This window comes from Ambystoma mexicanum, chromosome 2q (genome assembly GCF_040938575.1).
Source record: "Ambystoma mexicanum isolate Mex_15411 chromosome 2q, UKY_AmexF1_1, whole genome shotgun sequence".
Taxonomy (NCBI): Eukaryota; Metazoa; Chordata; class Amphibia; order Caudata; family Ambystomatidae; genus Ambystoma; species Ambystoma mexicanum.
In genome coordinates, this window is record NC_090924.1 from 1,148,384,441 (window position 1) to 1,148,412,339 (window position 27,899).

Here is a 27,899-nt window from a genome sequence, read left to right on the forward strand (position 1 = left end):
GAGGGCTTATCAGCAAATGCGTATAGTTGCCCTCTGGCTATTGTTCCTACAGATTATCCAGGTATTATTCCCTCTAGTGCGATTGTAACTGAAGTGAAACAAAGCTCGAACATGCATCATTGTGGTTCCTACTGACATTGCCTGTGTGCTGATGCTACAAAACAAATTCCCATATTTATAACAATGGGAGAAAAATGGAAAAGAATGGCTGTGTGGTCACGGCGAAAAAGTCTCAAATCCATGGTGCTTTGCCTAATCTGCTTTCAAACTTGCCGTGCGAATCTGCAACTAAGGTACCTGAATTTGAACCTTCTGAGGATGCTCTTAGATCATCCATTGTTGCGACACTATTGGTGGGAGATCGCTATGAGAAGCCTATTAAACCAATCAGGAACAAAACTTCATCCTTTGTACCCAATAAAACCCTGTTTAAACATAGTCTTATTTTGGAGCGTATTTCAACTGCTGATGATGGCTTAATGCTAAATCGCAACAATGTTTTACTTCTGTTTCACTATGTTCTAATTCTTCGCACAATTGAAACGGGAGATATCAAAACCGTTGAATTCCATAAAGAACCACAAAATGACTGTCAGACTACATCTTGACTCTGCAATAGTTCACAACATCATACTTGAAGCCGCGCCAGTTCTTCTATCTATGGGATTTGATATTTCTGAAGACAAAAGCGCTCGTGCAGGGATAAATCTGCCTACTGGTGTGCAACAATTGGTTATATGCGGCTATACCATTGCCTTTATCTCCACTTAATTATGGCAAGAAGAGCACGCAGCCCAGCAAGGAGCCGTGTTTAGTGGAAAGGTCACTCGAGACAAAGATGAACCTGGATACTAAGGTCACGGAACCTCAAAAAGTGTTCCCCTTTCCAACAGATGGTGAAAAAATACAAATCACATTTGCATGTTATAGTCCTCCAGATAATACTGAGGATGTGTCACCCAATACCGGTTCTGGTGGTTTACCCAGCAATGAATGGAGTTGGTTGCCAAAATCGTTAGCTGGTGGTCCCCAGAGTTAATGCCAAGACTCAAGAACTAAGAAAACTCTTCCTTTTGCCTCCTGGAACTCTCGAGGCTTTTCTCATTTATTTCAATAATCCTGGCTTTCTGGCCTCCATATTGTTTGCCTGCAGGAAACGTGGTTTTCCATATGCCATGTTTGTGACGGATTTGAAATAGCATTCAATCTGGCAATTCAGAAGGACAAGGGTAGACCAATGCCTGGCTTATTGACTATGATCAGGAAAAACTCTGGCTATAAAATTATTGATTCCAGAAATGTATCCGATTATATTCAATTGGTATCGATCAAAATAGAAAAGGGACAAAACAATGAAGATACAATTAACCTTATTCATGTTTATTGGCATCAAAAAGCCAATGGTGCTATCAACTTCATCGGTCAAGTCTTGTCGTTGATTGACACAGTCATTGACAAAGCCTTAACACCTAATATATTAATATGTGGTGATTTAAATATTGATTGTATGAGAACCCAAGAGAAACCGGTTAATGTCAAACTGCATACACAGACCAATACTTCTTTATGGATGGATGAAATGTCTTCACGATCTATGAAGATGCTGAATGGTTGTTCGATTGGAGACATTCCGGCAAAAAACACATGGAAACGTTTAAACCAAAAATCCAACTTGGATTATATTTACGTTTCAGATCTACTACATAGTCGTCTTCAGTCTCTCCACGTCACTGATAAGAACAAGAGTGATCACAACCTACTAAAATTAGAAATTACCATCTTACTAAAGGAGAGTGAGTTGGAGTAACCCTGACTGTTGAATCAAACAGAATTCGTCTTCGATTGGAAAGCAAAGAAGTTATAGCTTTAAATCTGGTTTTTCAATCAAAATATAACACCGTGTATTATTTGTACCTACTGAAACAGTTTAAGGAGACGAACCAAGGGCTGCGACATCAAGTTTGAACATATCCACAGGTTTGACCTCGAGGTCCTTAAAAGTAAACGTAAGATGCAATCAGATCTTCGGCAGTGTTCAAGATCAGAACACACCATCCAAACAATAAAAATAAAGCAGTCTTACAAAAATTGCCTAAAAATGCATAAAGCCACAATACTGCAGCGCGATGCAGATGTAATGTTGTCTAAATTAGCAAATAAGAATACTCGCGATTTCTGGACCCTTATAAATAATCTCAGTGGTCCACAAGAAGCCCTGCAAGACAACATGGTACCTGAAAAGATTTGGATAAATAAAAAACTGAAACTAATGAAGATCTATCTTACGAGCTTAATCAGTGGGACTTACAATTTGATCGAATAGATATCCAGGAATTCATCATGAAACTAAGCCCATCTAGAGCAGAAGGTCCTGATGGACTGACTAACTGTATTCTAAAAAAAAAAAATCCAGAAGGATTGTCAGATTTCTGCTATCAGCTTTTTTCAACAATTGGTCTTTCTGACAGAATCCCAATGTCATGGAAGAGTGCCATTATAGTACCCATATTCAAATAGGGAAATAAACAAGATCCAAGTCCCTACCGCCATATAGCCCTATTGGATGTTTTGGGAAGATTTTTTGCTACTCTTCTGCAACGTAAGCTCCTACTCTGTTCTATAACCAATAATCCTGTTGATATTCGTCAGACAGTGTTTTTAAAAGGTGTGGGCTGCAGCCTAAAACTTTTGATAGTCAACTTACTAAAGATGGAGGCCCTAAGAACTGGCGGAAAGATCTCTTGCGCCTCGATAGACCCATCACATGCTTTTGACAGTATAGACCGCCCCAAATTATGGAATAAGCTGATCAAATGGAAATGCCCACCTAGCCTCTTTTCAGCCATTAAAGATCTGCATACAAACACCAATGCAAGAATCAGGCTTGACCGATCTGGGTGCCTATCTGCACCAGTACAGACTTTGTGGAGTCAAAGAAAGGCTGCCCTTTAACAGCTATTATTTTCAAACTATTCATGTCTGACATTGGGTTGTGGCTTAAAGAGGCGGCCTCTTTCCCTCCAAAAATGTATGGCGTGCACAACTCCAATCGGCCTTCAATGCAGTCTGCATGCTTTTGACAAATATGTTCATGATAATACCCGTGTGGTGAACACAAATCTGAGATGTTGGTGTTACAGGAGCTTAGAGGTCATACAAAGAGACAGACAAGTTTCGATGGTATCTGGGTGACACCATGCTCTCTCCTACAACACAAATTAAATATTTGGGAACCCTTGTAAACTCAAATATAAACTATGCCCCATGGGTAATTTCTCTTAAAATTAAATGTAAAAAATAGGCAATTCAAGCAGGGTGGTTGAATAAAAAATATGGTAAATATTCACTTCTGCCAGTTCTGCGGTACTACAATCAGAAGGCTGTTCCTGCCCTTATGTATGGTACAGAATGTGCATTAGGATGTTCTTTTGAGTTGTGGACCTCTTTTGAAAACATGTTCTGGTCCTGGGTTTTATGTCTTCCAAGAGGCACTCCTACTGTTTGTATAAGATACAAGCTTAGTTTGATCTCTTTGAATGCAAGAGTTTTGTGGCTGACAATTTGTTTCGAAAGATTACTTTAGACCCACCATGCCCGTAATTTGAAATATTGAAACATTCAGTAAACACAAAGAGCCCCTCTGTTCTGGCCAGGTGGGCTGCTAGATCTAATGATATACTGGTGGCATTAGATACAGACCTGTTTACCCTGCAATCCAATCCTAATCAAGTCGAAGAAAAAGTTGTGGAGATTAGATTGGATCTCAACAGGTGATCAGTATCAAACACTTTGAATAACAAAAAAACATTCCGAGCCAAAAACAAGCAGTAAATGAAACTCAAAACTACCTGAAAAGGTTTCCTGACCAAAAGCCAAGACAGCTTTATATGAAGTTTCGCATGAACTTGCTCCAAACAAGAGAACAAACAAATGTTTGGTCACAAGTAGAAAATCTGTGCAGATTGTGTAACAAAGATGAAGAAACACTCAAACATTTAATTCTATCATGTTCTGTCTTATATCTTGAACGAAGTATTCATTTTGGGAAATTTTGTGAAAGTAGACCAAGTCTTAGTGCAGAGGACTGGTGGCAAGTCATCACCGATGAATCCGATCGAAAATTCACTTTAGCCTTGACTTCCTTGTTAAAGGTCATTATTGCTAGGTTTTCTGTGATGTAAAGTGAAGTACTCACTCTGGAGTGAAGATTTTCTATTTGTCTTGGAATTGTGATGTATGTTAATTGCGATGTGTACAGTATGTATGTACTTCTGTTTTTAAAGATTTGTAATAAACAAAAACAAAAAATGATTACATTTTTACGAATTAACAAATTCGAAATCTGTTAGGAGAAATCTGAAGTAATACATAAAACTGATAACTATTTTTGATCCTGATTTTTATTGTAAATAACTGTGTAGTAGGTTTTAAATGATGAACTGTGATGAATTGTTTTTGGATTTTTTGTATTTCACAAAATGAATTTGTATGTGTAACGTTTTAACATGAACTAATCAGATTAATAAATAATAAAGAACTAGTCAGTGCAACTAAAAATGTTAAGTGCAATACAGGGCTATATTCAAATATTCGGCTAGATGCAATACAGTGATTATATTCAGGTACTCAGCTAGATGCAATACAGGAAAGCACTCAAATATTCAGAGGGATGCAATACAGTGATTACATTCAACAACCAGAGAAATTTAGAATACAGAGGCTGCACACTGGGAGGGACAAGGCTGAATGGATTAGAAAGTCCATGAGCTGCTAGAAGAACGCAGGGCTACTCTGTTGCAATTGAGTCCAACTCTGAGGTCGATCTTAAAGAGAGGCTGGGTTCAGCATGAGATTTTACTACAGGAATATATAGTGGAGGTCTGAAGTGGAGGGAGCAGCTGAAGTTAAGCCTAGTGGTTATGCTCAGGGATGCAGATGAATACAGTACGAAGCCTATACTTGCAATGCACCAGACTACAAAACGTTAGTGGAGCAACTCACTGCAGGAGTCAAACTACAGGAGGTGGCTATGCAAAACAAAGGTCGACGTTCATCTTAATGTTGTGCCAGATCGCTTTTAAAGGCCAGGTTGGGCAACCTGGGCAAACAGGTAAGGGAGTTAGCCATTGCCTTTGGCACTTGGTGGCTGCCCTGGGAGAGCATCTAAAGTCGTGTGTTTGTCATGTGTCGCCGGACATGGACCAATCCGCATAAGGCTGGGCGGGGAGGGGCTGCACTGGGCTAGGCCAGTGAGCACGCAATGGAAGGAGGGAAACCATGAGAAGGAACAAAACCGGGAATCTGCACAAAAATAAATTTACCTTGCAGGCACTGCTACGCTCGTAGCTGCAGAGAAATGGGCCCTACAAGCCCAATGCATGGAAAAAGCACCCCGATGCAAGTGTGTTTCTAGTCACGTGTCCCCCGACATGAACCAATCCACATGAGGCTGGGTGCGCAGGTTGAGTGGTCAGGAGCAGTACTGGGCTAGACAAGGAGCACACAATGGAAGCAGGGAAACCACGAGAACACGCAAAACTAGAGAATCCACACAAAATGAAAAACTTATCATGAAGTTAGTGCTAGGCTCGTAGATGCAGAGAAAGGGGCCCTACATGCCCAATGCAGAAAGAAAGCACTCAGATGCAAGTGTGTTTCTGGTCATGTGCCCTCCAACATGGATCAATCCACACATGGCTGGGAGGGCAGAAGAGAATGGCCATGGGAAGCACTGAGCAAGGCCAGTGAGTATGCAATGGAAGCAGGGAAACCAACTGTGATGAATCTGATGATGTCCTTTCCCAGCAGTAACCTCTCTCCATGTGGCCAGGGGACGGCAGCCACTACCTGATCCCAACCCTGGGGGGGGGCGGCTATATGAGGGAGGATCACATGGGGGAAGACAACCTCCAGGGGATTAGCAGGGCACCATTGGACAAGGCATGGTATTCCCCTTCCTCTCTTCAGGATACCCCAATCTCAATGTTGTTTTCTACACCTCCGCTGATCAACTTAGGAAGGATACTAAAGACCCTCTAACAAGATCTGTAGGTAAGCCATCAAAATCCGACAAGAATATGGGGACGAGGAAGATGAGCCGAGTAATGCAGAGTGGAAAAGATCAAGAGTAGAAGCTGCGCTCTATTTGTTGAGAGCGCCTGCCTGTAGCCAGGAGATTTAAACAGCAGCAACAGCTGACTGGGGTTCTCGGAAAAACCGAGAGACCGTCGGGCTGCGGAGTGCCGTGAAGCCATCCGGCTCAAGGAGGCAGAAGAGGAAGACTGATCGCAAGAGGGAAGATGCTGTGGGAATGCCAGAAGCCAATGCAGGGCACCTGGGCATTTGCAGACGTTCAGCTGCAGCGTTTCTCTTACCGGGGCCAAACGCGAAGCAGAATAGCCCAGCAGGAACCACGAGGGCCAGAGAAGCCAAGGAACGAAGGTAGCGAAATGGGAAGAGATGCCGAAAGATTCCGTGGGAAGAGTGAAGTATGACAGAGAGAGCCGGTGAGTCCACAAAAGCAGGGACACTGGGGTGTATTGGGCGCCATGCCGCATGTGAATAATTATGGAAGCAAATAAAATGTTTGAAAGAGAAGAAGCCAATGAGAATTTTCTAAAGAGGGAAACCGAAGTAAAACAAAATTTTGCGAGTGTATGCAATACACAGTTATGAAAAGACCTGGAAGGATAGTATACAAGGCAGATACAGTATCAGAAAAAACGAACATTAAAGCTTATGAGGTTTTGAAGTGTGTACACGTCAACATGAGAGAAACCCTGGAAGGAGAATACACCAGGCAAATTGAAGCTGCAAGTGTGTGCATTTAGGAAAGCCCTGGCAGGAGAGTATATCAGCCAATTGCAAAAGTGTTCAAGTAAGAAAGCCCTTGTGAGGAAGCACACCAGGCAAGGATAAACTGAGCAGTGCATAAGGAATACAGAAACAAAAAGGTCCTAAAAGGGATATATCGGGACTAGCAAAAGAGAAAAGGAGTGAAAACCTGGCAAAAAAGACAAAAGGCCATTTTGTCTTGTGCATAAGTTGTATTGTGGAACAAGGGAAATACAAGAAACTGAAACCTTTGAACATACAACAGAGGAAAGAGAAATACAGGAAAAGGGAACCGCTCTCTGGAACAAGGAGCTCTGGCCTTCTGGAACATGTTTTGGAGTTATGCATTTTCCTTTTTGAAGATTTATAAACCACTCCAGTCCAAAGACAAAATAAACTCCAAGGTGAAAAGGGTAGAATGTGGGAGTCAGAACAGAACCTTGGACACAGGCGGTTTTTGCTTTGTACATTCTGACATTAACAGACCCTTATAGTTTTGCTTTCAGGTAGGGAAAAGGCATCTAGTGCAGGGACAGAGAGGCATTTCCCCAACCCCTTTTATTTTAATAAAAGTCTTTGACCAAAACACTGAATCCATTGTGTACGAGTCTCATTCCTGGCTCCCCACAGAACGAAACCAGAGAACCTGCGCAAAATTAAATAAACTTAACCTGGAGGCAGTGCTACACTCGTAGCTGTAGAGAAATGGGCACTACACGTCCAATGCATGAAGAAAGGACTCTGATGCAAGTGCGTTTCCAGTCACGTGTCCGCCGACATGGATCAATCCATACGAGGCTGGGCGGGCAGGGGAAGTGGACAGGGGCTTTATTGGGCTAGGCCAGAGAGCACACAATGGAAGCTGGGAAACCATGAAATGTAACAAAACCAGAGAATCCACACAAAATGAAATAATCGTACACTGGAGGAAGTACTATGCTCGTAGCTGTAGAGAAATTCTATATCCATACTCACCCACCCTACCCCAACCCCACCCCATCCCACTTTCTCTACCCCCCACCCATCCTACCTACAATCTCCCTATCCAACCACTACCCCGACCCTCTCTACACCCACCCAAGCCCCACTCTATCCCACACTCACCTATCCTACCCCCCCCCTCTTTGCCCCCCAACCAGACCAATTCCACTCTCTCTACTCCCAGCCAGGATATCACCACTCTCTAACCCCCACCCTCCCAATCCCCCATTCTCGCTAACTCCCCACCCACTCTACCCCCAACCGGTCTACCACCACCCACCCTACTCCCACACGCTCTACAACAAACCCTTATCCCACGCCCTACCCCTTATCTACACCCTGCCACCCCATCCGCGACTCTACCCCACACAATATACCCCCACTCTACCCAACCCACCCAGCTTACCTCCACTCTTTTGACACCACCCACCCTACTCCAAACACCTATCTTACCCCCACCCACCCTACCTCCACCCTCTAATCCACCCTACCTCCACTCTCTACCCCCACCCACCCAAACCCCACTCTCTCTACCCACACCCACCTTACCTCCACTCTCTCGACCCCCACCCAGCAAGCCTACCTACACTCTATCCCCACTCACTGACCATACCTCTACCCGAGCCCCACTCTCCAACTGCCCACCCTACTTCCGCTCTCTACCCCAGCATCTACATTACCCCTGAACTCTCAAGCGCCAATCACCCGCCCACCCTAACCCCACTATCTCTATCCCCACCCACCCAAGCTCCAATCTCTCTACCGCCAGCCGGCCTGCCTCCACTCCCTCTACCCCCAGCCACCATGCTCACACTCTCTCAACACTTGGCAACAGCAATGAAGTTATTTATGCCTCTTTGGCCGTCCACCTTGCTAGTCAGAATAGATTTCAGTAGAATTCAGAAACCTTATTAGCTGCAAATTGACCATGTCAATCTATTGTTTTTATAGCCACTATTTGTCAATCAATGACATGCTCTGTCTGACAAAAGAGGTACAGCCGGTTATGCTTCCGATAGATTTTTGCTTGTGTTGCCAAATACTTAAATAAAGTTTAAAATAAAGCTGTACCAGGATTAAAAAGCTTTAAACCCTGTGGTATGTTCTTGCTACTACCTGGATGCCTGCAATGTATTGGTTGACATACAACTTGCTTGCAGGGATAGGCTTAAGGCGAACGTTCGCCATTATGTTTGTTTCGCCAGTTGTAGCAGATGTGCAGTCATTCATAGCTATGCTGCAGTTTGGCTGAGCCTAGTCCGGGGTAAAACAATGCATTCATGGAATGCAGAAATACTGGTGCTGTAGTAAAATTTGGTGATGACTCCCACATACACAATTAATATTGTAAATGGGAGAAGGTGCAGCTTGTCTGTCTTAGGCCCCGACATGCTCAGTCTCATCATACTGTGAAGAGGCAGTGTTCTTCACTTAACCAGCACCATTCCTTTTAAAATCCTCATGCAACTTTCAGTCCAGTCGTCATCCAACATGCCCACCCAGATAGCTCAATACAGAAAGAGCGAAAACTGCTCTCGATGTAATGTATCATTATAAATATGTTACTGTTAACAAATATCTTACCTCAACTGGATGATAGTAATTATAATTCCAGTACCAAAAGTTTTTTGGTAGAACGCCTATATTTAGAAGGTGCTCAGGTATGAAAGGATGGAACGTTTCTTTTCCAGTGGGGTCTCTAGAATCACCAGCTTCTATGTTCAGGATTTCCATACATTTTCCTAAAGCAAGATCTTCCACTGAAGAGCTGTGAATACAGGTTTTCTCTTGAAATGCAGTTACAAATCTCCTTAAAGCTTCCTTACTCAGCACATATCCAGCACCTCCACTCATATAACCCTGCTTCACAAAAGGTTTGAACTTCCTTCCAAAATAAATTGGTTGGTCAGGGTTGTGCTTTGATAGAAGCCACCTCAAATTGTCTAGAACCACATATGTATCGTCGTCTGCTTTCATGAACCAGTCTGCATCCTCCAAATGATGATCATGTACATATTGAAAGGCTTTAATCGTTTTCCAGTATAGATGATCCCGTCCCTCTTTGGTTTCCAGACCCACAGCTGGAAAGTCTTTGTCTTCCACTGAACTCATAAACAATATTTTGTTGCAACGTTGAGACCAAGTTGCTTTTACATGTTTGGCTTTCTTCTTCAGATTCTGAGGTGAAGTCATCACCCAACAAAGGATCCGTACCTTCTTAAATAGGTCATCAGCAATATTTCGATTTTCATCTAAAGAAAAAAAAAAATGGATCAACACAAAATGTATTGAGACAGGGTAACTGCATCAATTGACTAACCTGTGTGACAATGCAGAATACAGTACAGGACCATAGTATAGTCAGAAGAATTAGTGCGCTCAGCAATTCACAACTGATCAATCAAGTAGAGGGCAAACTGCAGATTTTGAAGGACAGAATTTATCTTTTACCAATACTATCTGAACCATTTTAACTCCATTCTTACACCTATACTTTTTATTTTCAAGCATATGGGCATTTAAAACTGCCCCAAGACTAAGCATGCAGAAGGATTCTTTCCTGGGTGTAGTAGCAGCAGAAGTGTGTGGATTAGAACACAACAGAAATTAGGTCTTTAGTTTCAGAACCCTTTTTTCACTGATTTAGTTACTCCTTCATCCTAACACTTTTCCCAAGAACCTCCCTTTTTGTGTTGAGGTTGTCAGATCTTTGAACTGCTAGACATCTCTAAATCCCAACCCCATGATAAATACACATGTGCTGAAAGAACCAGCCAGGCGGATCCCCAGAAGGAATTAATGCATTAGATGGAAAACCATAGAAGTGGACTCCATAAAGACCACCAGACATATTTAATGTCACCTTGATCTCATCCTACAGACAGGTTGTTCTTTCAGGCCACCACAACCAATGATTTAAGGTTTTCTGCACAAAGTGTGCATGTTACTAGAAAATATAAAAATAGAGAGCTGTGTTGCACTCCATTTCTGTATATTAAAGCCTTTGCTTACGCCTCCATGCGACAAGTGACAAATCGCGTCTTGCATGTCTGATCTGTCTGCAAGTCTTCTATGGTGACCCTCTAGTAAGTTATGAAGTGTGATACCCTTTAGTGATGCATGCTCAAGTGATGCAGAGTGAGTGATGGAATGATGGTTGGAAACCTAGATGCGGGTTGTGCAGGAGTCCAAAGTGCTAGGCAATCAAGACACTGTGTGCCTGCTAAAACTAGCTTTATATGTAACATTGATGTGCATTTGGAAGAATAACAAAGCACTGTTTACCCATTGAATTTGAAAGTAAATGTACATTTTAATGGCAGGTGAGCAACAGCTCTAAAGATCACGCCATGTACTGAACACTTTAAGTGAACAACTTGAACAAACAGTGTAATTACATGCCATACAACAAACCTAAAAATCATGTCCTGAAATAAAGATTTCAGTGCAAAGGAACATCTTAACGCCCTGGCGGGCACTAAGTGCCGGCATCCTTTTTGCCATGGTGGTCAACACACTTAAACATCAAAATCTGCACTGAACACTTCAACTGGACACAGTGAATTAACATTTTAATGCCATAGAGGCCAACATGCCCAAAGAGCATTAGGCCCTAGAATGGCATATCGTATTTTGGGTGAGCAATAATATATCGTAAGTTTGGGATTGTGATGCTTGTTAGGGGAGTTTTCCAAATGTCCACTGTGAGGTACACTTTACAAAACTATCCCAAAGGTTTGTAGATCCCCAACTCTTAGTATCATTCTGTACTACTCATGTAACCTTGGTAGAGTGGCAGAGCAGTCAGGCTTATCAAAAAAGGAAGATGTCAGCTGTGGTTAAGTACACTGAACCTAGTTAGTAATGCACTTTCACATACATTTATATTAAAATATATATTTACTATATGATATGCTTTAAGATACTTAATACAATAAAAAAAAGACAATTAGGAATACTTTAGAATACTTTTCAAAGGCCACTGCTTAGTTTGCAGTTGCTTGCGGTTACCACTGTTAAAGCTTTTGACAGTAATGACAGTTCTACCGTATTATCAGTAGTAACGCGAATTCACAAAACCACATAAAATAATGACTTTTAGGATGGAAAATAGTCGGTTAGTGTAACACTAGCAGGGCTTAAGTTCATAGAGGCAGTTTCTTCGCACAGCAAGGCTTTTAAGGTCCAAAACGCAATCCTAGCTAAAGGCAGTTCCAAGAGGTCTCAAAATCTTGACAAGCAGCAAAACAACAAAAACTCCTTTGGACATTTTCTTGTCTCTAATCTCTAAGATGCTAGAGGATACAGCCAACATTGGAGAGCCTGTTAAATTATTCCTTAAAGGAACAAAAGCAGAGGCTTCGATCAGAGGTAAGAGGGGGTTGCCCTTGACACCTCTACATGTACTCCAACACTCTGGAGCGACTTTTCGAATTAAGGTAAGCAATACCTTTTTTCACCCAGTACCTTTGGTTTGAAGGCATTTTCGTGGCTGGGTTCTCCTCCATGTGGCAGCACTGGACACGACCTCCGGATTCCTTGGTCCGGAACCAAAGGCAGGACAATGGATGGGATCAGCAGCATGGACAGCAGCAGTCTCGAGGGAGGACTTCTGCCATGGATTTCAGCAACTTCACTGGTTGCTCTGCGGTTTTGGCGCCCTTTCTGCAGCACCAAACAAGGACACGATTTGCCTGGTCAATCTTCGTTTACTGCAGTCTTGCACTCTGCTGAGGGTACTTGGTCAGGTTGGATTGTGTCTCTGGAGGTTCAGCAACGACTTGGATGGATTTGGCCTTTCCACGATGATGCACTTTAATTGGGTTGGTGGTCTCCTGCAGCTCTGGAAAGTCACAGGACCTCAGGAGATGGATCTGATTAAAGGTTGCCTTGGGACTGGTTGTTCCCACCAGTCAAAGGGAAGGAGTTGTCCTCTTCAGAGTACCTCTGTCGCACAGAAAACAGTCAGGACAGGAAGTGAAAAACTCCTCCCCTACTTCCTGCCTGCCCAGACACACTGGAGCCTGGGCAGGGACGAGAGAGAGAGAAAGAGACAAAGAGACAAAGAGAGAAAGAGAGACACACACACACCCCCAACTCCCACTCCCTGGACGGTATAAAAAAGAGCTTACAAAGAACAACCAAAAAGAGCCACCAATTTTCTTGTGTTTTAAATGTATGCCTGTGCTTCCTGCTCCCCAAATATCCTGATTGTATCTTTTAATACCTTTGCTACGGCATTGTTGGAGAGGAGCGTAGTGTTTCTTCATACGCTCGATATCCAATCGGTCTTCTTCATTGCTGAGCATCTCGCGGTCAAGTGGCCCTCACCGCCGACACATGTGTCACCCATTCCGGCAGCGCAGCGGATGGGTGCAGCGGGCACGGCTGCTGTGCGCCAAAGGCATGCTTAAGGCAAGTGCTACGTTAGCACGTATTGTTTCAATCTTGGTGATAAAACATTGAGCCAAAAGATCACACACATTTTGAGTGGGCACAGCTACAGGTGTCCATTTAGCTGCTGATCTCACCACAGTAAAAAGTGATTTGGGTTGGCAGATAGCAGCTCCCATTTTTTAAGTAAAGAAAGCTTTTTTTCTGCCAAAATGGCTGCAGAGTAAATAGAAGCACATGATTTAAAGTGTAGTTTTAAAGTAAGGTCATAAGCCAGCCACTATTTGCACTCAACTTGCCACCTAGCAGAGATTCTCAAGGCTCTGAAGGAAGTCTCCAAGGCTGAACAAGCCGTAAAGGGGCAACTAAATCTGCTGCAGCACAGAGCTTTTGGAAGCCCAGAAAATGTAGATGTGGCTGCCTCAAAACCTTGACTTCTGATAGTAGAGATGAAGTTCGGAAGGTCGACAGAGCGCCAGCCCTGTTGCCACTTTTTTGGGGGCGCTGTCTTTTGATATATACAGCCATTCTTTAAAAGGCAAGACACCAGGTAGTGGTCTGACCAGAGTACTGGTTCCACCACAAAAAAGGTGCTCAAAAACCAAATCAAGGATATTGCCCAGCTTGTGGGTGGGTCCGAGGACCATTTGGGCGAAACCGAAATCAACCAAACTGTCAAAAAAAGGAAATGATTGTGGAGGTGTGAGGTCTATTAAATTTAAGATTGAAATCACCTAATACCACCAAATTAGAGAATTGTATATGTAATTCCGCCACAGCATCTAATACAAGCTCAAGGAGATCAATGAAAGACCCAGGAGGACGATAAATAAGCAAATAATGACATACAGATGACGGTGATAGAACACACCGAAGAAGAAGAGATTCCGTAGCCAATTTATAAGCAAAACCAAGTTTCTTTCAGAAGAGCCAGTCCTGACAATCTACAAATCTGTGGCAGAGACACAGACAGTGATAGAACTAAGACTCCCCCCATACCATGGTCTTAAAAGCAGCCTACTAATTTGCCAGTTTAGTCTGTGAGGGGGTATTTAAAGAAAAGTTATCCCTTCCCCCACTTCGTCCATCAATGGGTACCTTAAAATCACCCATTTTACCTCCATCTCCATAATCTGTTCACAGTAGAAAAGCCCACCAAGACCCTAACGTGACAGTGAGCCCACCAAGGGACCCTGGTGAATATCTGCCATGTGGAGACAACACACCAATCTAGCAGATAGAAAGACATAATCCATCTTTGAAAAGAAGCAGTGAACATGGGAGAAATAAGTAGATTTTTAGTCCTGTGGGTGTTCAACATGCCACGCATCCAGCAGCCCACATGTGCCCATTATTGTCTGAAGAGCATGCAAGGCTGTCCCCACAACTGAATAGGAAGTCTGGATGGATCCATCCAGCTGACAATGATATACCCGGAGAACCTAGTGGTACTATGTGCACAAGTCAAAAATGCCCTTTTTTGGACCTATCTAGCTCCCAGTACATAACTAAGTTCGTGTCCACTGCTATCACTGAATACCCCTCAAAGACTCGAAATGTCTCAAGATAACCAAACATGAACTGTTCCTTCCCTGGATTAAGTGTGTTGAACGAGGATTATGTAGGATGTCCATCTTCCATCTTCTCCTGCAAAATTACATGCCAAACTGAATTACCCTCATTGTCTGCAGGTCTCTATGAAAAAGCAACGCCACTCCCACCTTTTTAGCCTTATTGGACAAGTGAAAGTGCTGAGTGTAGTTTGTGTTAAAGTCTGCCCTGATCCGTGGTCCTTAAATTGGCTTCCAGCAAAGACATCATCAGGGCGCACTCTTTCTCAGGTTCTCTAAACAAATGACTTCTCTTATTAGGGTGTGAAGACCTCTCGTGTTGCAGGACCACAGTCACAGAGTAATTATTCTGCTAGCCAAAATCCTAATAAACATTGTCCTATTGTCATTAACAGAATGCGACTCAATTCAAAAGTTGTACCTTTCTGCCAGAAAGGAATGTTTACTCACTGAAGTGACTACTCTAGTTCATAGTCCCCCTTCCTCTATACTTGTGGCAGTTCAGCTCACAGGGAGAGGACCGATGCAATTTGGTGCACAGCAAAAACTTCCATCATTTTAATTGGGTGTGAATTTGTGTATAAGTGGCCACGCCGCTCCAGGCGCCATCCTCAGTTTCGACCTGCCAGTCCTTTCCGTTGCCAGGCCATTCCAAACTGAAGACTAGATAAGAGGGGAAGGTGGGAGGTCGTATGGTGCAACAGAAACTATGGAATAGGTGTAGAGTAGTCAGTATGGCGACTAACATTTCATTACTTTTTTGTCATCTCCCCTTCCACCATACTTGTGCGAGATTAACCAGCTGAAGCACACTGAAGGGACAAAGGTCCTGATCTGCAGCACCTGGCATCTGTAGCTTTATGAAAACAAGTGATTTTCCAGTGGACAATGGTGGCTTTGGAAGCTGCTGAGCCTGGCAACCATCCCCCATATGAGGAGCCCGCTGAACAGCCTTTGTAAGACTGCATGGGCCTGATCACGAGTTGGGCATTATCCCGGCTGGGATACCGCCCAACTTTATTAGCTTTGGCGCCCACCAGTCCGGCGGTAATTCCGCCGGATCGTGGATTGGGCACTAACTGCAAGTAATAGGGAATTTTCTGCCCTATTACTGCATAATACTGCTGGTGGTAATTGTGCCAAAAATTGACATTTTCTCAGTGTCATTTTCTCTTAGCTGGGGATAAACAAGCCACACTTGTGATCGGGCCAGCCCTTGAATCTGGCGGTTACACGTTACCGCCGCATTTTAGGGCCGACGCCCAACTCGCGATCAGGCCCAATATCATCTGTCCTGTCAAGGTAACATTTTGGCGCTCGACAGATGTAGAGTATGTGAAGAATTCTCCCCCCCATCAAAGGTGGGGTTTGTGGAGAAATCCGATAAGGAGAACTACTGGGCCTCATTACGAGTCCGGCGGTAAATGGATAAAGTGGCGGCAACTGAATTACCGCCACTTACCACTTCACCGTATTATACTACCCAGAAAAAGGCACTAATTAGCGCTGAGATCTAGTCGCATGAGCACTAGGGATAATTCCACCGGTGGAATTAGCAGCAGAAACAAAAATGGTATTTGGACTATTACAAGTGGATATACAGCTGAAAAAGTAATTCAGACAAAAATGCAGTATAGTTACCTCCACCTAAAAGGTGCCGAATATCCTCTGCCAGCATACCCTTGCTGTTGGCCTGCTGGAGCTGAATGGTGGAATTTTGATGCACCATCCGGCCGAAAGGTGTCCAGAAGCTTCTTGTCCGTCCATAGAACCAAGGTCAATAAGGAGCTCACAGAGGACCTAAATTGAAGAGTGGGGCCACCACTACTGACGAGGAAGGCGGAGGATGACGGGCCTGGAACACAGCTCTGAAGGCACCTCTACCTCATATATTCCTATTCCACTACCAAGCCCGAATGGGACTTAGCCCAAATCCTGAGAGCCTCCATCATGACATCCTTTTGCACTAGAAGTTCGAATTTAGCCAAAATCGTCCCACATCGAGTGGTTGAGGAGGAGGGATGCCCTGGACTATGAGGACTGGCAAGGTGGAAACCTGGCAGGGCCTATGCTCCCCGACAGCCATGGGGCCATGTAAAGCAGAACCTCTGGGAGGTTCATCATTGCAGGGAGGGACTTACTTGTCAGGGGCATAGGCAGCACTCTAGGGTCAATGGTATACGACCAGAAGATGTTGGGGCCACTATTGAAAGGCCCAGGAACTTTCTACATCACATGTGGATCAGTGGCCATGATGGCCAGTTCATGACCTTTCCCACCCTCTATAATTGTGTGCCCACTTGATTGTATGCGTGCCTTCCTGTGGACCTCAGTGTTGCCAGAAACCTCTTAGCGCCAATTCCCCTGAAGGAGCACTTGTCCAGCACGATCCCCTGTACAGGAGCCAAGACACTTGGAAACTGACTTGGTCTCCTTGGGTACGGAAATCTGGGACAATGGTACAGTCTTAGCCCCGAAGCGTGTGAAACCCTGGAGGAGCCACAGTAGTCAAAGGATTGTCAGGAACCCTTGCATCACAAGAAAGAAGGCTACGGGGTGGTGTGCCCTAAAGGACGAAGATCCCCTACATCTCTTGCCGTCGCTTCATGTCCAGGAACACTCATAAATGTTGCCGACAAGATGATCTACTCCCAGCTCTAAAGATGATGAGTGAGCACACTGCCAAACAAGGTGTTGCAGCAGCAGTCCCAACTGATGCGTTAGACCTAGATACTCTGGGCAGAGGGAATAAGGATTGGAGGTGGGCACCTGCATCTGGATCTAGGTGCGAAGAGGCCGTAAAACCAGCTTTACCCAGCATATAGCGAGGGAATGAGGTGTCACCGGGGGCAGTAGGCAGAGTCACATACTACGACCTACTTCTCTCTCGTAGTATCCGTAGGAATTGCTGAATCTAAGGTGGCAATGTTATTTGATACCACTTGAAATTTAATCCCAAACACCTCCACCCCTTCCTCCACTGAGAAAGCGGTCTTGATCTGCTTTTTGTACTAGGATTGAAGGTCAAAAAGGGTAGGTCCACTTTTAGCTAATTGGGCGCTTATTCAGTTTTGCTGTCAGAGATCTCCTTATTCTGGCGAGCACGAGTGGTGAGAGGTCCTGAAAAACCTGCATAGAGATGCAAGGAGTTAATGTGTCCTGTCTTCTTTTCTGGCTTTGTTTAAAATGTCCTCTCTGCATAATCGTGAAGTTTGACCACAATATTTGTCCCTCCTAATCTCTGCATCATGGGGAGCTCCATGATCTGGAGAACTAGGCAGCCTTGAAAAATATTCTGCCAAACGAAACAATTACAAGCAATGGATCACTGTAAACTATTTCCTGCTTTTTAACAAAGAATGGGTTCATTAGCAAAAGAAGCATAACGCATGTCAAGGCAATTCAAGAGGTCTCCCCCTCTGCATTTCATGAGCAGAACTACAATGACAACAGGCAAGGTTGGCAAGAAGGGTACTCGGATGCAATTAGGAATAGCATTCAAGCATAATTGAAAATCTGTGCTAGCAGGCCATCAATACATCAGTGATAATGAGAGCTTTGAGGGGGATTAACGCATTCCCTCCCTTCACCCACCTGACAAATCTGCACAGAAAGAGCACACCTTTCAACCATACCTCAATGTCAAATGTTACTCCACTTTACCCAACCAACCACAGGCACATTGGAAGAGAGGAATAAAGAGGAACAGCGTTGAAAGAGGGAGGTAGATGGGGAAAAGGAAGAGGAATATGGGAGGGATGAAACAGTGTAAGACAGGGTATTGGTTTAGATTTTATAAACATCCTACATAGCAAGCACACTTCAGTGCTCCAAACGCAAACTTGCATCAAAATGGCCGACTTTGGACTCTGAAGATCCAGGTACTCATTCTGGCTCCTCCCGTTTATCATAACAGGTTTGATTTTGGCTAGGCTGATCTTTTTTCTTTGAATTTTTTATTGTTATCATTTATATGGCACAAAACAGCCTGTGGGCACCGTGGCGCTGTTACGGAGGTAGTAGCCAAGTTGCTTAGTTGCAGCTTCAGTTATCAAGAACATTTGAGAGTTCATAGAAACAAACTGATGTCTGAGACCAAGGATTGGTGTAAGTCCAGTTGAATGAGTTTGAGAGTTCAAATAACAACTATGTGAAAGTATTTTCATAAAGTTGGAGAGCAGGCTCTAGATAGGACCCTGGTCATACATTGCACTCTGACTTGGGTCCTGATCAGGATGTATTAAAAGGAGCCAATTCAGCGCCAGATGGGGGGCGCACTTACCACCTATCGGAGTAAGCAAGAGGGATGGGGCATCTCTTGGGGGGTCGGATGGGTGAACATGGGTACACACACTAACTGCCGTCACCGCATGAAAGGAGGCCTTGTGTGGAAATTCGGGGGAAGGGATGTACTGTGTATGCCTTCAGCCAAGGGAGCTTTTGTATATTATTACGAGAAAGGGAAAATCATAGGTAAACAAATTTAGCAAAGATGTCCTCAGATAGGACCTCGCCCAAGAAACCTGCTCTGAACACAATCAGCGCACCACAAGTTAGGGAAGAGGGGGACAGAGCTCAAGCTGCGTGTCACAGGTAGACCAAATCAGACAAGACAAAACTGGGTGATGTAATGACAGGGCGGAGTCAGAAAACCGTTCACAGAGCTAGGAGTGCCTGTCCGCAGGTGGTTATGGGAATTGGAAGCTGAACGGAGTGGAGTTCTTGGGAGGATCAAACAGTACATTTCTATGTCCCTGGGAGGTGGCCAGCCTACAGAGTATCCACCACAAGGTTTGTGAAGGCCATCATCCAGCAGGTACCCTGTGAAGTCTCCCTTCCCACCAGAAGCAGGGTGTCTCCTGTTCCTTCTGCAGGGGTGATGGCCAACGGCTGAATAATAAAGTCCCAGCGGTCAGCACAAAAGTTATTTTACTAACTGCAGACATTTCCTGGGAGGGGTGAGAAGTGATGGTGCCACATGGGGAGGTGATACTGTTGATCGGTTTTCTCCAATCACGTTCCAATAACATACGTTTAGCTCTAAAAATCTGACAGTTTAGCCAATGTGTTTCTTGGGAAACATGGAAAATATGCAACCATTTCTAATGTTTTTACCAATGTATTTGTAGTATAAAACTAATGCTTGCTGTATGCCCAAATATCAGCTCTCATCAATCAGCTCCAGTCCACTGTGCTCGCCCAGCTGTAATAAACAGCGCTGTTTCATGCCCAGTGTGTGCTCCTTTTTTATCATAATTTTTATATGGTGGGATTGGAGGACCCCGGATGTATTTTTGGAGGCCCCAGCGAGATCCTCAGTCTTCTCAGGTAGCTGAGGTTATTCAGGCTGCCATTCGCAGGAGCGGGGGTCCAACGACCGCAGACCTGACCAATGTGCAGCACCGAGGAGGCCCTGCAGACACTGAGTTGACAAAGTTCTGTCTGGCCCCGAGCGTCGCCCGCACCAGTGAGGGGAGAGCCTATGCTGGAGGCAGTGCCGAGAGGACTCAACGGTCTCTAGGACGCAAGTACAACCGTGCAAGAATGCGCTGAATAGTGGTTGCATGCCCATGGACGGGGAAGGGATATTTTTATGGTGCTAGGACACATCCTCTAGGAGGGAGGACAATCGGCCATATTAGTATTAGAAATTAGCGCGTGCTACCCAATAGGAAATGGATGAGTGTGTGGATTCACCCTCATTAGAGCAGGAGAGGTACGTAGTGATTGGCGAACTTCATCCGACAGGAGTTGCGCGTAGTACGGGTGATTGTATAGTTGTGTCATTAGGGTAAGATGTGTCATTGAATTTGTTTTGGGAGTATAGAGAGGGACACACGTGTGGTAGTTAGTGTTGTCTTATGGTGTGGACTTGTGGTGGAAGGGTCACCACCGGGGGGTACCTCATGGAAAATAGTGCGCTTGGCATTGTAGCAACGGCCATGTGCTGATGGTGCAGAGGAGGCACGGTGCTTACTTGCTCTAACATAGGGAACGGTGAGCCTGCAGAGGGGGCTGTTGGATACCAACCATGAGTGGTCGGGCCTGTGGAGGGAGCCAGCGTGACAAGTGGAGTGCTTGGGTGGGCCTGTGGAGAGGGCCAGATTGAACGCTGAGCTAGCTGAGATTGGGAGTGAGTGCGTGAGGGGAATAAAAGGGAGAGGAGAAGAAGAAAAGTGTGGAAAGTACAAAGAGGGTAGCTCCATAGCAGTACAATATTATACTACCGTGGGAGATGGCAAGGTTCAACAGAAGCAATTACTCTTACCTACGGAACAGGTTCACCTTCAAGAGAACAGGTTGCGTAGCACTGCTTGGCCGACCCTGGACTCCTCCCTGGAATCCCTGTTGACGCAGTAGAATCTCATGAAGGTATGCGTAGACTTCCACGTAGCAACCCTGCAGATGCCCAGCAGGGGCACACCAGACAGGAAGGCCATCATCACAGCAATCACTCTGGTGGAATGGGGTCTCGGACGGCCAGGCAGCGGTCGGTTTGCCAACCGGTGACAGTGTGGGATACAGCCGGACAGCCACCTGGAGATGGAAGCCTTGGACAAAGCCCTTCCATGGTTCACAGGACCAAATTTCACAAATAGTTGAGACGACTTCCGGAAACTCCTTGTGCGTGCCACATAGAACTTCAGAGCACAAGCTACATCCTGCGAGTGCAAAGTCCTTTCAGCCAGCAACAAAGGTTTCAGAAAGAACCCTGCCCAAGTAAACAACGCTCTACAGTCCAGGTAAGCCGGCGATTGCTTGCGGAGCCGCATCGGATGCTGACAGAGCATCTGCACATTTCCAACAGGGAAGCAACAACACTAAGCACAAGCAAGTTTGGAAATGCAAAGAAGACCGGGCGAGTATGCCTAGACCAGAGTGGGACCCCGGGGTGGTACCACGCACACGCCAGTGAACGTTTGAACTGTATGAAGTTGCAAATGACAGAAAGGGACAAAGCTTCTTTAAATGCAACCAAGGAAAAGTACAAGTTCAAATGCCAAGAAGAAGAATATTTGAAAGCTAAAAAAATTAAGTGCTGAAACAAGCCCAAGGCAAGTACAAAGGTATGAGATGTCAATGTTGGGGAAGTGTAAGCAAGTGCTACCATAGGGAAATATACCACGCACCTAAGGGTATATGTTATTGTGGTACAGTCAAAAGAACAGTGAAACCAATAAGAAATCCTGGCAGGGGAGTACACCAGGCTTCTGAAGTTGTATAAAGAGTTTGACATTGTGGGATGATACCTGGGAGGGGAGTATAGCAGGCAATCTGCAAAAGTAGCAAGAAGAGAGAAATAAGGACCGTTATGGAATGTATTGTTTGAAGCTAGAGAAAGACTGTTACTGGATTTATTGTTGAACAAGAACTTTTGTGAATTCGGTACCAAGGCCCAAAGGAACAAGAGACACTGTGCCATACTATCTAAAAAATCCAAGGGAAGGGAACCCCCTCTGGATCCAAGGATATTTTCTTGGAATCCCCGTTTGTTGGAACTATCCTTATATTTGTGTTTGTGAACTTTTTACGCTAATATCAAGTCAAAGACATTTCCATGCTCCCTTTGTTTCTAGTGTGAGGGTAAGCTTAGAATGTTTTGGACACAAGGACAGCTTTTAAGTTACTGACTACTTGACACAGACAGATCTTCTTTTTAGTTTTCCAGGTAGGGAGAATCCTCTTTAGAATAGGGCTAGAGTGGCGTTTTTCCAATCCATTACGGTTTAATAAAAATGTCAGACTGAGAATAATGCAACTTTGTGCCCGCCTCCCATTTCTGACTCCTCACACAATGCATCATCGGACAACACATGTTATTCCCCTTTTTCTTTTGAGGATACCCCATCCATGCTCCATGCCGTAATGGCATTGAAAGGGAAGCCTCATTCACTGAGGAAGGGTACTGAAAACCTTTTCACAAGAGCTGTATGCAAGCAGTCAAAATCTGACTTGCCTCTTAAGGCGCATGAAAACACCTTCTCAGACTCTACCTATGAGTCATCCAGAACGGACTTACCCTTAAAGATCACAGAGACCACTTACCCAGACTGTAACAATGAGACAGTCAGGCGGTGTTGAGAGAAATAAAAGTGGGTCTTTATTCAGACTTAAAAAAATGGTAAAAGTAAAATAGCTTCACGCAGAATTATTTTCTGCAATGTCCTTCTTTGTGCTTATGCTGGGTTTCTTCCCTGTTCTTTGGGGGGAATGGGGTAAGGACTTCTGGCAAGACTTCTCCTCCTAGTCCTCATACGCCCACCAGCCTTCAGAAGCTCCGGATGTTCTGCCTGGTTCGATCTGCAACAAAACCAAGAATGAACACCCTCTTGCCTTCCAGTGTTGTCTTTATATAGGCAGAACTTAACAGGCCAATTAGTGTTCACTTCCTCCTCTAGTCTATATAAACTCCCCCAAGCCCTGCCCCTTTTTCCCTTGATGCATTGCAACTTTGTCTTCCTCCTCGACCTCCATCCGCTCCCTGTCCCAGTCACCTCTGCCCAGGTAAGTGCTTAATTTCTCTCTGGAAGGGACTGTGTGTGTCTCTGAGACCTGTGCTTTTGGACTGTATTGTTATTGTGTCACAAAGTTGTTTTTTTATTTTCCGCTGCACTTATGTGGGCTGTTGAACAACCGCGGCATCCCATGCCGCGGCAGCCCCGCCTCTCACGGCTCGCGGTCCTTTGACTGCTGCCGGAGTCGAACGTTGACTGCGCTGCTACTTCGCATGAACATGGCATTACGGCTCGAGTGTGACCGCCCGGAGGTTCCAGGTCTTCATGACGACTGCCATAGTCGAACGTCGGCATCACTGCCGTCTCGCATAAACGCGACGTTCCATCTTCTGTGTCCCCGTCTTGGAGCTCCACATTATATTTTCCTGTCTGTTTTTCTCCAGGACTAACTGTCTTCTGGCCCCTCCATTCCCCAACCATATGGGTCTCTGGTTCTCGGGCCCCTCTGTGGTATAACTGACCCTCTTGACTGTTACACAGACTTTAGATGCAAGTCGGCAAGAATGGACTTCCAGTCCCGTAAATACGAGAATACTGGGACGAAGAAGAGCAGAGTAATGCAGATCAATAGAAGCCAAGAGCACAAGCTCTGGTCTAGTTGTTGCAAACGTATAACTTGGCCGGAAAATGTTAACAGGAAAGCCAGCAGACTGAGGCACACTGCTGGCTGGAGAACGCTGCTCGTCACAGTATTGACAGAGAGACCAGGGGAGATGGAAAGTGTTCGTAGAGCCAACCGGCTCATCGACAAAAAAGGAAGTGGACCACGAGGGAGAACACGTGTGGGAATGCCAGAAGCCAACGGAAGAGTTCTGGGCATTTGAGGTGTTGGAAGGCAGCCTCCACCTTACCGAAGCCCGAAACAATGCAGAAGAGCCCAGCCGGAACAGAGGAGAGAGAGAAGCCGAGTAGAGGCAGCGAGAAGGAAGGATACAACAAACGACCGCCACCGGGTTACCGCAGGAAAAATAGAATATGCCAGCAAGAGCCTGTGAGTCCACCCAAGGTAAGCAGGGACACTGGGGCGTGTTGGCAGCCATGCCAAAGCTGAATAGTTGTTAATGAAGCACATAAGAGGACAAATAAGTGAGCATTGTTTTAAAAGGGAGAATATAACAAGGCTAAGAGACTTGCAAGTTTGTGAGTGTATGCCGTACACCTATAAGAGAAGCCCTGACAGGATAGAATACCAGGCAAACCCAAGACAGAACAGAATAAACAAAGAACTATCAAGTTTGTAACTGTGCGCAGTACACATATAAGGAAAGTCCTGGCAGGAGAGAATACCAGGCAGGCTCCAAGTACAAGATTATGTCTATGGAGGGAAGCCCTGGAAGGATAGTATATACCACGCAGATACAATACAAGTCAAGGCAAATATAAGAAACTATCAAGTTTGGAAGTGAGTGCCCAGAGTCCACAGAATAAAAGCCCTGGCAGGATAGTATACCAGGCAAATTAAAAGTGCACAGAAAATACATGCACAGGAAAAGCCCTGGTAGGAGAGTAGACCATGCAGAAGCACGCTATGAGCATGTTTCTGTGAGAAAGCCCTGTCAGAAAAGCACAAGTCAAACACAGTGTGTAGAAGACATATAAGAGCACATCGAGACTAGGAAAAGGATGTGGAAACATATTAAAGAGGAGTGCAAACATGGCAGGAGAGTACACTAGATATCATACCAAGATACATACTGACAGCCCGGTTTGTTTTCTCGTGTTATTGATTAGAGAAACTTAAGGAAGTTGCTCACCTGTAACTCCTGTTCTCCAGCATTGGTATCTTTCATAGATTCACATGATATGAATATTCCCTAGCGTCAAGCTGGGAATCCTCGGTTACTTTTAAGATATTACCTTTAAACAAAAGATTTAGGCATATTTTGTATGCCCTCACCCTTGTTATGGGTGTTTTAGTCCCATCCAATGGGACCTCGAGTAGTAAGCTCCTCGTCCCCAGCCCTTACTCAGATTCTGACCAGTCATGCTGGACCTTGTTTTGACATTTGAGGGCCTTTACCTGGCCGGGGCGGATGGAGGGCACATGTGAATCTACGAAAGATACCAATGCTGGAGAACAGGAGTTACAGGTATGCAACTAACTCCTTCTCAAGCATTGGATCTTTCATAGATTTGCGTGCCGTCAAGAGATTCCATTGCAGTATTGAAAACCAGGCAGGTGTAGGCAGATAAAGGAACTCCTACCTTATTGGAACAGATGCTGCAGAGCTGCTCTTCCCATCTGCATATCCGCTGCAGGCTGCTTGTCCAAGCAGTAGTGCTTGGTAAACGTATGGGGAACTCTCCATGTTGCCACCTGGCAGATGTCCATGAGTAAACAAAAAGCAACATGGACCAATAGAGGATTCTGCTTTTGTTTACCAAATCTTCACAAAATAGACTGTTTTATTTACATAACACAAGCAGTTAATGCTTGTTAATAAATGCTTTACATACTAAAAAGAAACAGCCTATAAACCACTTCTCCTATCTTTTCGGTGCGAACATGAATGAGAACACGAACGCTGCTGTCATTCCCGAGTAGAGACCAGGATACTGACATCACTGCATTGCATCTATTTCCGTCACATCCCATCCCATTCTGTTTCCCTATACGTTGGGGCCACGTTTAGAATTGGGGATGCATCAATTGATGGTACCACTAGTGCAAATGATGTGAATGCATATGATATTTACAGCATTTTCCAATAAACAGATGTTTTGTACAGCGTCATAAAATACGCTTTGCAGACAAAAAATCAGTGCGCAAAGGCAGCGCATGGTTACACCTCTATACAGATAAATCAAACAGAGGGCTAGATCCCACAATCAAGCCACCACCTGCTGAGAACACAGTGGAGATTCAGAGTCTCACCCATCCTATCACGAGGCAACACACATTGGCCAGTTGCACTCTGTCCTGAGGAAGGTTGTTTAGAATATTGGGGCAAGGTGGTCCCTGCCCACAGTGGACTACAACCGAAACACATGTCGACAAGACAAAACTCTGTAATAACCACAGAGGGTCACATCTGAAACACACGAGAGTGTTGAACTTGAATTAAAAAATGTGTTTGGGGATAATGAACACCCTCTTTTGAATATGTGTTGGTATGTACGAGTTATGTATGATGAACGATAGGAGAAGTGGTTTATATGCAGAGTTTCTTTTTAGTATGTAAAGCATTTATCAACCAGTATTAACTGCTTGTGTTATGTAAATAAAATGGTATATTTTGCGAAGATTTTGTAAACCAAAGCAGAATCCTGTCATCTTTTACTCTATTGGTCCATGTTGCTTTTGTTCACGTATACTTACCTGGAGGACCATAGACCATTACCAGGCACCCTTAATCTTACTAAAGATGTCCATGAGTGACACTCCTGCCCACAGGGCCAGAGATACTGCTGTGGCTTTTGTGGAAGGTGCCTGGGGCGTGCCTCTGACCGCTCTGCCCACTTGTGTGGCAGAACGAGAAAGCCAACGTGATCCATCTGGACACACTCTGCTTGGCTATAGCTCTATCCTTGTTTGCAGGCCCGAAAGCTACGAAGAGTTGCATGGACGTCCTGAAAGTCTTGGTTCTGTCCAGGTAGTACCTTATGGCTTTTTTACATCCAAATAGTGCAACACACTTTGGCGGGCATAGAGGCTTCTGGGTAAAACACAGGCAAAGGTGAGAAACTTTGGAATGAACTTTGGATTGGTCATAAGGAGCAATTTATCTCTGCGGAAGCGCAGGTAGTGTTCATTGATTGCCAATGCCTGTAGCTCTGATACAGTACGTTCTGATGTGAATGCCACTAGGAAGGCCACCTTCCAGAAGACTTATTTTATATTGGCCTTGGCCATTGGCTCAAATGTTTTTTTCATGAGGACTGTGTTGAGACCCCAGTCTGGCGGGCTTGCCTTAGTTGGAGGGAAGACCCTAAAAAGCCCTTGTAGGAAATGCTTTACTAGCCTGTAGCTGAACAGGGACAGGAACTCCTCCTTTTATACCTGGAGACGGCCGCCAAATGTACCTTGATTGATGAATGACTGAGACCTTGCTTTGTCAAGAAGAGTAGGTAAGGGAGAAGTTGCTTCGGGGTCACGTGGAGTGGCTCGAGCGTTTGCTGCCCTTGGCACCAGTTGCAGAACTTTTTCCACTTAAAACAATCTGATCTGTTCATGGAGGGCACTGTAGTTGCATCAAGGGTGTCATTGCAGTATTGCAGGAATCATGAGCTGGCCAAATTATACGAAATCGGGATCCACGCTGTTAACTGCAGGGATTGTGGGCCGTGATGTAGGACCGTCCGGTTGCCCTGAGAAATTATGTCTGGTTACCTGGGTAGCCTCATCGGCCATTCAGCTCACAATTGGAGTAGGACTGAGGACCAAGTTTGACGTGGAAAATTGGGTGCAATGAGAATGATTTTGTAAGGATGCTTCATGATAATCTGAATTGTTCTGTGCAAGATCGGGTGGGGGGAAATGCATACGCAAACAGGTTTGTCCATGGGAACGAGAACACATCCCCTTTGGACCTCCTCTGTGGATTTCTGCTTGAAAAGTCTGGGTATTTTTTGTTGTCTGCTGAGGCAAACAGGTCGATGGATG

At 44.8% G+C, this 27,899-nt stretch overlaps 1 protein-coding gene across 9 annotated transcripts in view; it reads right to left on the reverse strand.

Moving 5' to 3' along the window:
* Positions 1 to 27,899, reverse strand: part of C1GALT1 (core 1 synthase, glycoprotein-N-acetylgalactosamine 3-beta-galactosyltransferase 1) — a 303,461-nt gene that overhangs the window by 178,967 nt on the left and 96,595 nt on the right. For all 9 annotated transcript variants that reach the window (XM_069648538.1, XM_069648533.1, XM_069648536.1 and 6 more), the window contains one exon: positions 9,400 to 10,067. In XM_069648538.1, the coding sequence (XP_069504639.1) occupies positions 9,400 to 10,067 (668 nt within the window). The remainder of the gene's footprint in view (positions 1 to 9,399; positions 10,068 to 27,899) is intronic.